The following is a 17320-nucleotide window of genomic DNA, read 5'->3' as shown; positions in this document are numbered from 1 at the left end:
TTATGTGCTTGTTGAACATTTAATTTCACTATTACTTTTGGAGGATATCTTGCATTGGCAATATGCAGCATTCAGATGCCAGAGGTCTTCTGTGCACCTGTTCTGTATCACACTGTGTTGGTGGTCTGTATTCTTCCATTGACCTGGAGCAGCTAGAGACTTCAGAAAGATAATGCCCCAAAATCCTCCACTTAAGAACAAAGGAGAATCCTTTCGACTTATAATATTTTGAACAAGAACAACTTGCTGCAAGGGATTCTCTATGATCCATACTAATTCACAGATAAGGGATATACACATGACACCCAAAGAGCTTTGCAAATGTCTCAAAGGAGGAATGAAAATGAAAATTCAATATTAATGTGCACCACCTCTAACCCCATTTCTGAAGAGAAACAATGTACCCAAGAAATACACCCAAAGTCCATGAACCCTTTAAACTACAGGCATAATTGTGGTCTATTTTGAAAGAAGTTTTGATGGAGTTTGCTGTCCAAAAATCAGTCATAAATAAGAACTAAAAGAAATATAGCATATTTTTTTACAGCCTTTATTAAAGGAGGTTAATGGGAAAAAATATAAATATAGGTCTAAATATCTCTCTCTCTCTCTCTCTCTCTCTCTCTCTCTCTCTCTCTCTCTATATATATATATATATATATATATATAATTCATGTTTATACAACTTGAAATTAAAAATGTATATAGAAAAACTTGCATTAATATATGCAGTTGGTATCATGAATTTTTTTTTTTTTTTTTACAGCATTACCTAATGTTAATGTATAGAACCTTACTGTAAAGTGTTACCAAATCTAGAAACACAATGGAGTCATATGTTATATTTCTGAGGATAGCTCTTAACCTTTCAAATAAACTGAAATAACAAGTTACCAACAGTAAATCAAAAATATTCAAGCATGGATTTAATTACACATAATTGGACAGTTTCAGTTTCTTTTCTACAGTTGTACAGATTGTTTTAGAATAAGGTTCATAAACCTCACTTAGAGCACACAGCAGTAAATGATAAAAGCTAATTTGTTTTCAGAAAACACACATGATGGAAGAGCTTGTGTGTGTGTGAGAGAGAGAGAGAGAGAGAGAGAGAGAGAGAGAAGGCTGGCTGTCATCTGTGCTGAATAACACTTTGGAACCTTCTGTTTGTGCCTAGAGTGAGAGCCAATCCATCTATAGCTCTCTCTCACCCTCGCATTCCTCACACGCTCTAATATCAGCGCGCTGCGCTTACTAGCACCTTGGACAGCGCTCTTTCCTCCATACTCTCTCCATCTATCGCTCACACACTCACATGGCACATTCTCACCTCTCTCGACTTGTCAAACTCGGCAGCACCTTGGACAGAGTCTGTCACACTCTAAAACACACAGTGCTTGTTTTCAACTTCACATCCCAGTCTCTCTTTTTTCTGACTCACATAATACAGTTTTCACCCATTGCACTCTCTCAATTAAATCAAGGCGTTGGCAAATTTAATATCCATAACGTCACTGAACTTTGCACAAATGTACAGGGATAGTTTGATTTTTTTAAGCAATCTTTGTGGGAAACTTCAGTCCTGTGGCTCATCCCGGATTATCTTGAATGATAATTATTTCTAAAAGGACAGTTCTCACTAAAATTATTTACTCACAGAATATCATAGTCCATATAACTGCTTTCATACAAATATAATTTATTATTATTGAAATAATTCAATGAAAAGATCCAACTCAAAAGAATGATTCGTTCATGATTCAACCATTTCTACTTTTATAAGCATACCTCAAGATTTTCAGCACATAATTACTTACATTTCAGTTTGTTCATGACACAAAGCTGTCATATGTCTTTAGAAGACTTTGAATACCTTGTGATTTATTCTGTTGCTAAATTGCTTAGTTTTCAAATGGATGTATTTCATGCATGGATATCTTCGTAAATTAATGAGAATCATTTATAATAATAAAAAATTAACAAAAGAGATGCTTTAAGGTCTCACAGCAGTTTCCCTCCACAATATAACCCTTATAAATTAACGTTTGAAAGCAACGGAATCCATAAAGCCATAAATATTAGTATTTTTATTTTACTAGTATTTGATCATTTTTATTAAATACTCTTTTTTTATTATTTTGAAGTACAACAGTATTGTTGCAATAGTAATATATTTCTTTATTGATTTATTTTTTATAATATAAATAATAATAAAATACAAATATTATTTTGAATAATAACTACTATTTTTCTGGAGGAAAAAAAGCTTTTCTTTTCCCTTGTCCTTAGCTGATTGCATGTCTAAATACTTCAAGTCATATGGATTATTTTAGGATACTTTTTTAAAGCTTCATTTAAACTGTATTGGAACGACTAGTACTTTCTTCAAAATGTCTCCTTTTGTGTTCCACAGAAGAAAGTCAAAAGGGTTGAATCGACATGCCGGGTGAGAAAATGATGACACAGAATGACACAGTTTAGATGAACAAATCTATTAACAGACTGAATTTTCTTGTTGACTCCATGATTTCTTGTCTGTTTTCACTCTTTCCCGCTACAGTTCAGTTTTAATCCAAGATAGGGAGATGTTTCTATCTCCCTGCCCTTTTAATGCTCACGTCAATTTAATCTGTTCCCATTAATGGTTGAAGCAGCCTTTCCATCTCATATTTTCATTAGTTCTGACATTTGGGCAGCAGAGCCATCACAGGCTGTTACACTGCTACAAATGCTGAGCTAAACATGCTAAACACTCCGCTGTAATCTCCTCAAATCCACTTAAATGGAGAAGGCAAAAGCCATGGAACCCTGGCAGGCTCTTCCCTCTCCTCTCTTCCCTTCTTTTCTTTTCCTCACCTCTTTTCTTTTTGTTTTTTTTCTTGCCCTGTCAAGCAGCTCCAGATGTCAGATCTATCAACACCCTGTCTGCTGTGAGGAGTGTGTGTGTGTGTCTGTATACACGTATCTCACAGCACAAGGCTACGCTCTTCTCACCCTCAGTGGGATTTCTCCCATCACACCTCGACAGGAAGGCAAAGCCGGAGTTTTGCTGAGAAACGGAGAAGTGTCATGGAGAAGTGTGTGTGTGTGCAACAAAATGATGAGGGTGTGGAAGTTGTGACTGGATTGAAACTCTCATTCTTTTTTTATTTTTTAGCCGGTGAAACGCAGCTCTGTTGATCTGTTTTCATGGACTTCCTGCATTAGCTGATGTGCTCGAGCGACAGCATGTCCCTGAACCTGACACTGGCATCTTGCCAAAGAATATAAACTCATCGTAAACCACCACAGACATCTTTTCTCACTTCCTTTTTCTCGTCTAAAAAGCCTCTTGTAAACATATACATCATCAGCTTATTTCAGCAGGAGGGCCCTCATAAACTGCGCTTTTTTTTTTTTTTTTTTGCTCCACTGAAAAGAGCAAAGAACTGCACTTCGGATAATTACCCTCTCCTTCTTTTTTCCCCTTTTTCTCGCTCATCCACTCTTAGACACAGCTGTCTTTTGCTATTAGATGGTCTGTCTTCATCCCGGCTCGATGGAGGCTTTATGAGAAGGATGACCTTGGAACACTCTTATTAGAAGTTATGAGATAGAGGATTTCACCTCTCTCTCTTGTCGTATTACAGCAGGAGAGCATCATTTTGAGAGGGCTGGTGCTGGTCTGAATAAAAGGTTTCATGGAGTGCAGAGAGAAAGGAGACCAAGCGGGGAGTGCCGAGAGCATGAGAGGTGTAAAAGAGAGATCACAAGGAAGAGATAAAGACGTCGGCTTCTCTGACCCACGCTGAGATGGACGGATGGATGAAGAGATGGTAAATATGGAGATAAAAAGATCTAGATGATTAACAAAGAGCACAGATTGGAGTGATGAAGTGATAAGCAATCAAAGCTCTTCCATGTAAATCACAGTTTTGTCTTTACCAGCTGTGACCACAAGAAACAACAGCATATTTTGACGGTTGCTTGGTTTCTATTTCTGTAGCATTACTCAGGGCGCAAAGACTTTTAGCCCACTCAACCGAACATAGTCAGCTGATATAAAAATATGTATGTCTCGCGTTAAAAGCACATCATTTCTGATAATTTGCAATAGTTTCTGTTTTATAGAGGTAAAAAAGGCAGATCTATCCATTGACATATTAAATAACCAGAGCGGATAGTCAGAATGTGCTTATTCAGAGATGAACATTGACAGTAATAAGTAGGTGGAGAAATCAGAGAATGTGCGGTGTTTAATCTTCATGCATCAAACCTACTAAAGTCAATTTATATTTGAGTTTGTGTATTCTGCTCGTTTTGAGAATTAAGTTATTGTATAAAATTTGACGTTCATTTGTGCTCATGAACTGAGCTGAAAAAAGTCTGAATGTCACACAAATTTCAGTGATTTTAGGAGAGCAAAATTCTTTTTGTAGAGGAACATAGAGGAACAGAACTATTGACAGATTTACATTTTCAAATGAATGTAGTTTATTTTCAATATCTTGATCTTTGTATCTTGATGTTAAACTGGTGACATTTCAGTTTTGACATTTCAAAGATAAAACTTTAATCTGGCTTGATATTGTGTCTCATATCAAATCAGTGTGGATCATCAGTATTAGCTAATTAATATTCATGAGCTCAGCCTTCTTACGAAGCTCCCCCTCCCTAAACTCACTCTGGTAGCACTTGGTTGCACCAAATTGCTTGTCACTTTGCACTTCTTTGGTTGTGTCAATTCCAGAATTCATGTTTGTGTGTGTGTGTGTGTGTGCGCAGGCAAAAAAAAAAAAAAATCAATCATGCATGAGATGCACGTGTGAACAGCACAGTGCACAGTAGCCTGCCTTTTGTTTGTGTATGTAGGTAGGGCTAGTCACGGAAGACAACTCTTGCTTCATTACCCATAAAGTCTGCTCTTGTTTGAGTGTGTATGTGGCTGGAGGTGGAAATTCATCATGTTTAGAAAAAGTATGCTCAGCAACATCATTCCTGCAGGTTATGAGTCTGGTTTCTGCCAAGGTTTTTTGTCTCTCCCTTCTGTCACCTGATGGAGATTTGGTTCTTTGCCACTGTCGCCTTTGGCTTTTGGCTTTCTTAGTTGGGGACACTTAATGTTCAACAATGTTATTGATCTGCCTGCATTGACACCAATATATGAAAACTGAACTGAGCTGGACGATGACATCACTGTTTTCTCCAGAGCAGCTATATATATAAATGGACTAAATTAATAACTTTTTTACAACAAAAATGAACCATTACTGAATTTACTTAAGCTGGATTATGACGCTATTTTCTTCTAGATCTGCTGTACAGCAGAAACAAATTTTGTTGCATTATTTTCCTTTTATCAGTGTAAAGCTGCTTTGAAACAATCTGTATTGTAAAAAGCGCTATATAAATAAAGGTTACTTGACTTGACATAACTCAACAACAGACCCTTAGGCCAAATCTCTGAATGCTCAAATTTCAAAACATAATACCATAATACTAAACTTAATACCAGTCTTAAAATTATGATATCATAATATTCACAATATGTATAATAAAATAATATTAATATTTAATATGCAAATAAGGTTTATATATATATATAATGAATAATATATTAAATCATATTTTTATTTTAAATGTATTTAATATTTAAAAAGCTCAATTTTAATAATCCTAATGCTTTTATAAAATGGTGGCTACATCAATTTAAACATTTTTGTGAAACTTAAACAGTAAGCTATTATGCTATGTCTCACAATCCTCATTTCCTAATGTGGTTCATATAGGGTTAAGTTCACATAAAATGTTGGTTTAGCTTGAGTCATCGATGAATGACAGCTATTATGCCCTGCAATTCAGTGAGTCAGATGTTAATTCAGTAACTGCTGTGATGGATTGAGTAAATTATTCTTTAGAATGATTCAAATTGATAACTTGGGAGGTTTTGACTGATTCACAGTACAAAGAAGCCATGAACTGAAGGCATTTTATTTTTTCGTTGTTTTGTTTTTCCTCTTAAAGGGGTGTGGGAGTTGAAAGGACCAGCTCAAGAGTCACTCGGTCATAGCCCTAGGATAGCAAAAGGCTGGTGTGTTTGGCCATTAAGTGCAGTGTTTTAACTGTTAATGTATGTGTGTACCGCTGCCTCCTTGGAAGTGTGTTTTGTCACTGAGAGAAGTGCCGCGTGGCAGGAAGCTGTGATGATCAGCAAATACACACAGAGTGAGTCATTCCGTCTCTGATGGATTCTTAGCTGATGCTGAAACCAGTACTAGAAACACTGCCGGCCAACACGTACACATGCTGCCACTCTGGAAAACGCCCATGTTTGTGAGCATTATGCTGTGCTCTTTCAAAAACAGCCCTGACAAGTCTTTTCTTTCTCCTCTCTTTTTTCTTTCTCTCGCTCCCACACACAAATGCACAAACATACACACACACGTTATTTTGCTGTTATGTTAAGAGGTACTGAGCCTCGCAGACTGAGCCGTGTTCTCTCAAGCAGGCGAAATCCAATCTGATTAGATTAGGGCGGATGTAAGTGAGAGGTCTGGGATTATAGGCCAGATGAAAACACACACACAGCCAGATTATGCCGTAAGCAGCAGTCAGAATTTACTGTTAAAACCAGCTGCTGCTTCTAAATTAAGCACTGTTGAGGAAAATGGAAACCATCAGATTGTGGTGAATCTATTTCGTTCCATAATTTAATTTAATGATAGAACAGAAATGAGTAGAATAGAAAATAATAAATCAAATCAGTCCAGAGCATAATAGAACATGACAAATCATAAGAGAATAAAATGAAATTGAATAGAATAGAATAGAATAGAATATCAGAACAGGACATGATCAGAACAAAAACCAATCTGACAACGTCATAGAATTGGACAAAAGAGAATGGAATACAACAGAACGTTGATAGAACATAACAAAAATGAAACAATACAAAAAGACAGATCAGATCTAAATTGAATTAAATATGACAAATCAGAAGACATTAAAACAGAATATGAATGGAACATAACAGAACAATAAAGAACAAAACATCAAATAAAATATCGATTAAACATGATAGAACAGAACTGAATGATGTGTTTTTCTAGGGTGGAAACCAGACATATTTTAGATGTCTATTTAGCATGTCCACATTATTCTATTATACATGCTATTTCCCTCTTTTTGTGTGACTTCATGATTTGACATTTGGAGATTCATTTACATATCAATTACACTATTTTTCCCTTTTCTTCCTTCAGTTGCTTTCCTGTTTCCTTCTGCATCTTAATGAGTCAGATTTGCCCTCCTCTCTCTTTGTGCTGCCGCGCCTCAGCCCAGCACGAGGCAGTGTACGCCACATGTTCTAATCACTGCAGCTCCACTGGCACAAACGGTGACAGGAAACATTCAACGCATTGACTGGCGCAGACGTGAGAAATGGTGACTGGGAGAGCGCTTCCACCTAAATGAGATGTAGCTCTGTTACCGTCTCTGTTATCTGTTACGTTTAAATAGGTTCAATCCCAGGTGCGGGTGACCTGTTAACTGGAGAGGTACTGAGAGAAGCTTGTCAACGCTGTGCCCTTGAGCGAGTGGCACTGGCTCCAGGGGAGGGGACCGCTCCTGCAATTAGCGTAATGTGGGTTGCTTTGGCAAAAAAGTGTTTGGTAAACAACAGGCAGGCAGTAGCCTAATAACATGAACCCGAACGCTGATCCCAACACTGAGATCTACACATTCAGGTACGTATACAGAAATGCTGCAATACAGCTGTTTATGTTTTTTGCATTAATCATACAAAAATAATGTGGAGATAAATCTGTTCAATTAATTGATTAATAATATGCTGTACATTAGCAATGCATACACTCTAACATTGTAAAATTAAATAATAAATAAAGATGTTTATATAATAGATGTTTTCATTAAGGCTGCATTTATTTGATCAAAAAGCTATACAATTTTGAAATATTTTGTTTCTATTTTAATATATTTTAAAATGTAATTTATTTCTGTGATAGCAAAGCTGATTTATGCTTTTTTTTTAAAAAATAAATAAATAATAATAATCATAGTGTTACTTGATTTTAAACAGGCACTGACATGTGTGAGACTGGACTTTATGGTAGTGTAGTCACGTACCTTAATAGTTTTGGTCTGAAGTCTGAGTCCATTTAACGTGTTGATGGCTTTCTCTGCATCTTTTGGGTCAATGTAGTTGACGAAACCATAGCCAAGACTCTGCCCTGTAGTGAAGGAAAGAGAAGGAAAAGAAAATACTTATTTTAGCTTAAAACATTTCATCATGTTTAAAAAGACATGAAATTGTGAAAGCATTTCTTTTAACCACCCTTCCTTTGAAAGCCAATCACTTGTCTTTAGTTACCAACCCTAAAAAATTCTTTAAAACCACTTAAAAGCATTCATCACAAAAACTATGCATACATTCTGAAAAAGACGACATTAACAGTTAATGATATATGTAGCGTTAGCCTGATTAGTAGTGACTAGTTTCAGCTTGTTTAGAAAGTGCACATTAAGTGAAAGCTTCCGCTGGAAACCTCTGACAGAGTCTTTGGTGGAATTATTTTGATTTAACCTCTTCTAACCGTCGTCTGCTCCTCTGAAGGCGAGGCAGACATCAGCTGCTATTTGACTTAAATAGAAACCCTGCAGCTAAAGGCCTGTGTGGTACTGCTTTTTTCCTCCCTTTTCCTTTTCGTTCTTCAAAGATCTCGCCACACAAGTGCAGTGGAACTCGAGAACAGCGCTGCACTTATCCTCATTAATGGAAACAGACAGCACTAAGTCCACAGTGTACACACAAAGTGAATCATAAATGCGTAAGAGTGTTACACCCTGCGCCAAACAAACATAAGCTATAGCGCGCCAGATACCGTGGGGGGTAAGCGGAGAACTTCTTGCTGCCCTCGCTTCAAACAGCATGCCTCTATCTCTTTCTCTCTGGATTATGGAGGATTACCAATCCCTCTATCATTCATTAAGACTGAGAAGAGGCACTATTCAAAGCCTGACACTGATGTTTCAAAATTCCTTTAAATATAAATACTGTGATCCTAGACAATATTTTATTGCTGAGGTGATCAAAAGTGACAGTAAAGCCATTTTTAATATTACAAAAGATACCGTTTTTTTTTTTTTTTTAAGAAGGGGAAAATATCCACACAAAAAAGTTGATATAATGATGCTGAAAATTCAGCTTTGCCAAGAATAAATTACATTTTATATATTGCAATTGTAATAATATTTCCCAATTTTGCTGTTTTTACTGTTTTATTGGTCAAATAAATGCAGTCTTGGTGAGCATAGGAGACTCCTTTCAAAAACATAAAAAAATATTGTTGACCCCAAACTTTTGAACACTAGTGTATTTGTTAATGTAATATATCATTTTTTGGTAACACTTTAGTTTAGGGTCCAGTTCTCACTATGAACTAGTTGCTTATTAGCATGCATATTACTAGAATATTGGCTGTTTATTAGTACTTATAAAGCACATATTAATGCCCTATTCTGCTTGGCTTTGTTCTACATCCCTTAATCCTGCCCAATACCTAAACTTAACTACCTTACTAACCATTAATAAGCAGTAATTAAGAGTTTATAATGGCAAAAGTCTTAGTTAATAGTGAGAATTGGACCCCAAACTAAAGTGTGACCGAATTGTGAATATTCTTGACATGTGTTGTGCCAAGCTCTAAAAGCGAAAAAGTAACGTAAACCCTACGTTATGGGGACAAAATGTCCCAACAAAGAGGGCAATATCCAAAATCCTTGACCTTCTGGAGAAATGTTTTAGTCCCCATGAGGAAAACGGCTTATAAATCATACAAAGTGATGTTTTTTGAAAATGTAGAAATGCAGAACATTTTCTGTGATGGGTAGGTTTAGGGCTAGGGCTAGGGAACAGAATATACAGTTTGTACAGAATAAAATCATTTTGTCTATGGAAAGTCCCCTTAAAACTTGGAAACCCAACATGTGTGTGTGAGGGAGAAAATAGAAAAGGAAAAGGTTAGTGTAAATGAAGTGTGCTTCCAAAGTGCTGTCATGCAGAACTTGGATAATGATACATTCGGAGAATGCACCAGAGAAAAGAAAGACACTGACTCTGCCTAACCTCTCCATTTGTCTTTCTCTGTCTTCACCATCTCAGCTGTGTTCCTCGCTCCTTCCTTTGAGGCCCAGAGCATTTGGCCCCACGTTGGCATGCCCCGTAATGCCATTTTCATTGTGTGTATATGTGCACGTGGGTGGATGTGTGTGTTTGCATGATTGTGTGTTTGAGCGTACAATAATGGGTTCATAAAACAATCTGTTTTGTAATGCCCCTTTGCCTGATGGCATTTCCATAACGTCGCTAGCAGTTGTTCTTGCCTCCTTTGGAGTTCTTGCCTGAGGATAAGGTGAGGCCGACCAAGGCCGCTTCAGTCAAAGGGATTTCTCCCACCAGTATAACACACACACACTACACACATCCCTTCTCCATCACACAGCGGTGCGACAGTTGAGATCTCAGTGGGGGACTAGAACCAGGCTGTTTGCTAAGAAAAAAGCACTAGCGCACACACGTACACTTGGGTTACAAGGACTGTTGTGAAACTGAGTCGTATTCTTAATATTTTAAGAAAATTAAAAGAAGAACCCCTTAGTGAGTTCATTAATTATTAATTTAAGTGCATAATTTCATTATTAGACTTTGTAGTCCATGGCAATACAAAGAATAAAATCACCCTGCTTTAAATAAAGGAGGCAGCGAGTTGTTTTGACAATCTCTAAGGCCCTTTTTTTGGCAAGGCAATTATTTAGCTAATTTAATTTCCCCGCGAACAGACACATTAACAGAACCTTAAACTGATCTCTATTAAATATCTCATATCTCATCTGTGCGCTCTAACAAACTGCAGAGGCACAATCTCAAAGAAAACATGTAATATTACAGACATGCACACACGCACATAGCCGTGTCATTAAACAAACTCCCTCTTTATCAACACAACTCACTGCTGCATGCTGCACCTGCTTATGGACACACAGACATACTAAGGATGGGAAGGATGGTCGACTAGTTGTCTAATAACAGACTACTGATTAGTGAGGTTGACTAGTTTATCTACTGTTTTTAATATTTTAGTAGTGATGCTTTAAAGGGGTTGAATAATGAGATGCAACTCCGCAGGGAGAGTATTAACATGCTAAAATCTCACAATAATTGTCAGCACACTAAAACCGGCACTGAAATTGAATCATTACTGCGATACTTTAAAAGAACCTTTGTTTACACTTTCATGTGAATTTTTACTAGAAATGTTTTGATTTAGACATTTGTTTATGCATTCAGAGTGTTTCTATACTCTTATGGGTTTGTAACTGAAACTTTTTTTACACATTGTTTTAATAACAGTTTCAGACAAGAAATGCAATTTAAAGTTTACTTTAGTTAATATCTTCAGAGCAGTTTTTGGTTGTGTTGTCTAGTGTTAAAATGTACCACATCTTAAATGTGACACTTAAAATGACACATAAAAACTAAACATCAAACACGATACCTATACATGAGTGTGTGTATATATATATATATATATATATACAGTACTGTATTTGGGCATGCATATATGGTATACACACCTACACACAGAATATAAAATTCTCTTCACACAACCAGATCATATACCCACGCAGAGACAACACATGAATGCAAAGCGCACAGAAACACAATCTCTTCAGCACAGCCAGGGTTACCTACAATGGACAACAGCGTAGGTACCGGAGAGAGTTACGGTCAGGTCTGCCTCATGAATTTATTATCGAGGGAAGTATAGGAATCATAAAGAATGTTTCATGGCAAAGTCAATATTTGCTATCTGCATCATACCTATTCTATGAATGTTTCATTTCATGTTTGATCTACAGAAGTGTGATTTATGTTTTGTGTTGTTCTGTCATAAGCATTCAGGGTTGAGTGTGCTGTTTACATGAAATCAAAAAGAATATTCTCTTTTCTCTGGTGTAAAGCAAGATGATCGATACACATAAACTGTATAAAATCTGAAACTGCAAAAAGATGATTGAGGATTTTGACAGAGCCCATTAGATATATGCATTAAACATCAAATGCCACAGTAAAAGAGAATTACCTCAATGCTGTTTAATTAGTATAATGGTTACGTTAACTTATATATTTTAATTGTCAATTAAAATTGAAACTGAAATGATGCATTGCGCTTTTAATGAGCTTTTAATGAGTGCTGATCTCCGTTTTTCCAGCACTTTCTGTTCCCCAGCAGGATAGACGTGCAGTCAAATTTTGAAACATTGGAAAGGCTTTTTCAAAGACAATGCTTAACACCAATTAAAAGGATATTTTTCACAAATAAACAGCTTATGACTATTAGTGTGTAGGCTCCTGATGGGTTTTTCATTGCGATGGGACACGGCTAAAGCTGGAGCGTAATAGTAATGTGCGAGAGCTTGATGGAGACGGTATGTGTTCTGTGAGTGTGTGGGTAAAACAAAGAGTATAGGTTTGGCTGGATCCAAAAGCATCTTTCTCCTTTGACAGTTCAACTGTAGCCATGTATATTTATTGAAAAAAAAATTGTATGCAAGCAAGATGCATTACCTTTCAAAAGTTTGGGTTTGGTAAGATTTTTTTTAAATGTTTTTGAAGGAAGTCTCTTATGCTCACCAAGGCTTTTGTTTGATCACATTTACAAACAGTAATATGCTGAAATATTATTACAATTTAAAATGACTTTTGTATTATTTTCCTTTGTGATATATTTTCAGGATAAATGCTTAGTGCATGTTCTTGTGGCCCCGAAAATCAATGAGGATTTTCATGATGTCATTTCCTGCAGATCCAGAGCCTCACAGTTTTGGTGATTGGCTCAAAAATGATGTGCTCCCATGAGGAGCAAAGATGGCCGATTACAAGTCATGTACTTACAGGGGGTCCATTGCCAGACTAGCATCTGCCATTGAGAGAAACCGGAATGGATAACAGGTATTATAGACCCCCTGCTGTATTATTTGATCATCTGGGATATATGTTTTTGATACAAAAAATTTTATCCATAATATGCACAGCTGTATATTGCTCCAGAGAGACATAGCGTGTGTTGTCATGTTTGTGAACCCACGGTATGTGCACATGAAAAAGATTATTACTGTCTCTGTGATCGAGAGGATGAGGAAGATGAGGAAGGGCAGGCGTAAGCTACAACCCCCAACCCCCACCCCAGTATGGGTCTCCTTTAGCCCTTGAGGAACATGCTGAGTTAAATGGGAGGAATGAGATGTTTCTCTCTCGTTAAATTGAGGCTGTTTGGAGTGAGAGGCTCCATTTGGAGGAGTCGTATTTGAACCATTACGCCTCTTACCTCAGCAGCAGGAGTCAGAGTGTGTGAGAAGATAAAATGAGTGTGTCCGGTGGGTGTCCTTCCTCTCTTTCTCACACACGCACACATACAGTACATTTTTACTTCATGGTACATATCATTTACAATAACACACTCACACACACATATATTTCCCTGTGCTGAACATCATTTATCATCAAAGCTTTGCACATGAAAGATATGTTTGACTATTTTCGCTGTTCTGCTGCTTGGCAGTGAGCTAAAAGTCTTCAGACTGGATTCTCGCTAATTTCACCCTCTCTCTACATCAATTGTTGATACATAATTTAAAGGCCCAGTGCTTCCATTGATTGAAAATGAGATGAACATTGTAGCAAACACAAAACTGCCTCCAGCAACCCCCCCCCCCTCCCCCTCCACAAACCCTCCGGCAGCCATGTTGAGTCGACAGTTGCAGTTCCCTTAAGCTTGAATCAGGTGGGAAAGCTGAAACTAGCATTCGTTTGGGAGAGAACAGCAGCACAGACGCAAGATGACAGTTCAACGAGCAACTGACGTTAACGCACCTTGATATCACAAAGCTTTCTGGCTACGAACAGGAAAATCTGTTTGGTCAGACTTAAATTTAGTCACATTTAAGATGTGGAAGGGGGAAAAAAAAGCAAAGACGAAAATCCATTTCAATTTGTCAAAACAAATGTATTGCTGCTGCTTGCTTGCTTGACATTTTGCTTGTCGCTATTGCATCTTGGGACAGAAACATGTCTCTGCAGTAAAAGACATCTCAAAGACATTTTTGTTGCATTTTATATGATACACAGCTGCATCACTGAGGTCATCTTGACTTATGTAATGCCAATAGATGGCAACGTACAACTTTAAGGCTTCGTTTTAATTAGCTTAGTGATCTTCCATCCAAAGAGACAAAAGCTGACTGAAGTGTAATTAGATAATGTAAGGTGCAATGAGATAATCTCTATTCTTAATGCTGTTTATCGTTGCATCTAATAGCCTTAATTCGACCCATTTGTACATAAAACACTTAAGGGATGCCTAAGTGCTCTCTCCCAGACAAAAGCATCATTCTGATTGGATTTGCATTAGAGATTCATATTTCGCCTAAGAGGTTGTGTAAAACCATTAGCTTACCTTACCCTGCACAAATGTAAGGCCTGTTTCCTTATGTACCTACCTACTGTGTATTTTACTGCATGTTTTACAAGGAAAAATAAACATGGCCTTTTCCCCTTCTATTTATAAAGAACTTATATTGATATGGAAACTAAAAAATAAAATAAAAAGGTAATTGCAAGATTTTTTAAATAAGATATAAAGTTCCATTTTGGGATACAAAATCACATGGTATTTAAAGTTGAAACTGAATTAATCTGTGACATACACTGGCGTTCAAACGTTTTGATTCGGTAAGATTTGATCAAAAAGCCTGCATTTATTTTGTCAAAAATTCAGTAAACAGTCATATTGTGATATATATACCAAGTTCTGTCATGAAACTCCTTAATGAATCCTTAAGGTCCTTAATGCAACCTGATGATAATTACATTGCACAAGCCATGCACTACATGGCACAAGCTGATGTCGCATCTGCAGCCAATGAGCTTGAGGCTCAACATTTAACTAGCTGGTAAGTGTAGCAGTTTGCAGCACTCTTTCAGAGCTCCTCTGTATAGATTTGCATCAGGTAATTCTATGCTATGAAGCAGTAGGCCTATGTCTTACATGCTCACAGCAGAGTATCGGTGTATGTATTGGCAGTAGCAAGTCCCGTACTTGCTCTGCAGCAGCAATAACCAACAACAGCAATAATCAACAGTATGGCAGCAGAAGCAGCGTAGCAGATCTTTTCAGCCAAGACCAAATACATTAACATTGCTATATCCATTACCATGCTAAAAATCTTTTTAGAGTTGTCATGATAAATTATAATTTTTGTAATTAAAATATATTTATTGAATTTTCAATAAACAACAAACAACCAAAGCAATACAAAAATACCACACGCAGTCCCTCACCCAACTATAACAGGATGAGTACAGAATACAATACATTACAACAGAACCATATGTAATAAATACAGACATAGGCCAAAACAAAAGTAAGCCTTAATTAGGTCCAATAAGTTAAGGGAAGTAATACAAAAAATAGGAAAATCAAGGGGGGATATAGGAAAATCAAGTCATGCGCATAGTAAATAATGTGTGCTACTAACTTGACGATACAAGAGCTCAACTGGGAAAAATCAAAATAATTGTGCAGTGTAGACGGTCAATCAGTCAATGGAGACTGTATCCAGTTTGTAAACAAATTCTTGAAAATTTAACCATGGAACCACAAAGGCAGTGTTTCATTTTTTCAACTTTCACAAAAAATAGGGCATCTTTTATCCACTGAGTATAAAAATATTACAATTAAAAAAAAAAAAAAAAAAATCTATTTTAATATATTTTAAAATGTAATTTATTCTTGTTTTGACAGCTATACTTTTGGCAGCCATTATTCCAGTTTTCAGTGTCACATAATCCTTCAGAAATCATTCTAATATGCCAATTTGGTTCTTAAGAAACACGTATTGTGTTGAAAATAGTTTTGTTGCTTAATATTTTTGTGGAAATCATTAAACAATTTTTCTCAAGATTCTTTGATGAATAGAAAGTTCAAAAGAACAGCATTCATTTGAAATAGAAATTTTCTGTAATAATGTGAAAGTCTTTGTCACTTTTGATCATTTTAATGCACTGCTAAATAAAAGTAGTCTCAATTGTGAGATGAAGTTGCGATTAAGAAAGTTGAATATGTGAAATTTAAAATCTCATTGTGTATTAAGTGAATTATATAAAATTGAAGATAATGGGACATAGATTGATGAACTTTTTGTTTGCTGCGTTTTCTGGAGTTCTGAAGGCACAGATTCCATGTGGGCCGGCACATTGCTAAAGTCAGTCGAGAAACCAATTTGATCATTTACCCAATGTCTTAACCAACTCCTTCCCTAGTAAACCCTACACTGTAAATCCATTTGAAACTGTGCGTCTGTATTTTGCTGTGCCAGGCTGGCGACAGCTGGAAGACAGAGGAATCTCCCGCCCCCGTTCCCCCACTCTGCTGTGCCGGAGCCTGCGGCGTGTTGGCGTGTAGCCTGCAGTGTGTGGGCTGTCTGGGAGGAGTGTGCATGTGGAAACGAAAGGAGCCCCTTTAAATCTGGGACACCCCAACGAAGCAACGTCAGACCCCGCATATTAGATGACAACACTGGCAGCCACCCCAGGGAATGCTGAGATCCCACGCTCTCTTGGAACTGCTGGAGCTGCATGGAGCCAGTGGCTAATGCCAAGCTAACCGTAAGGTAATGTTTGTAACTAACCTCAACAACACTTTGTGGGCTAGTAAAAATGCTAGGGGAAAAAAGAACAATAAAGTTTGCAATATGTGTGAGATCATTAATGGAAATATTGTCCAGATTTCAGATTTTTTTTTTGCCGTTTAAGCTTGGTTCTGGATCATATAGATCAGTGGTTCTCAACTGTTTTGGCCATGGGACCCACATTTTCCCATGGTCGTTAAGCAGCAACCCAATTTCTTCTAAGAATTTGTATATATAGGCTATATATATATATATATATATATATATATATATACACACAATAGTCTAGCAGTCCAAACTAGTTTTTGTTAATACAATAAAGTTAGTAAGTTGGTAAACAAGTTACGAAAATAACGTTAGAATAATGACACTGACTTCTGATAACATCTAATCTGACTGCAGATACTGAATCAGGACAGTGTGTTTTTCTCAGGCACTCTTTACTTAAACTGCGTCTGACAGAAGTCAACAGCTTTCACGCACAATTTTCAAAATAAAAGTCTCACATCAGCAAAACATGGAATTAGTTTGTTGTTGTTTCTTTGACTGCACATTCCGCGACCCACTCAAAATGGTC

At 36.9% G+C, this 17320-nt stretch overlaps 1 protein-coding gene across 15 annotated transcripts in view; it reads right to left on the bottom strand.

Annotated features, from left to right (window-relative positions):
- elavl4 (ELAV like neuron-specific RNA binding protein 4) overlaps nucleotides 1-17320 on the bottom strand; it is a 72678-nt gene that overhangs the window by 14108 nt on the left and 41250 nt on the right. For all 15 annotated transcript variants that reach the window (XM_079897326.1, XM_079897330.1, XM_079897333.1 and 12 more), the window contains one exon: nucleotides 8122-8225. In XM_079897326.1, the coding sequence (XP_079753452.1) occupies nucleotides 8122-8225 (104 nt within the window). The remainder of the gene's footprint in view (nucleotides 1-8121; nucleotides 8226-17320) is intronic.

This window comes from Squalius cephalus (assembly GCF_949319135.1).
Source record: "Squalius cephalus genome assembly, chromosome: 16".
In the NCBI taxonomy this organism is placed as follows: Eukaryota; Metazoa; Chordata; class Actinopteri; order Cypriniformes; family Leuciscidae; genus Squalius; species Squalius cephalus.
Note: the sequence above shows the minus strand (reverse complement) of the source record. Positions and strands in the feature narration are given on the sequence as shown.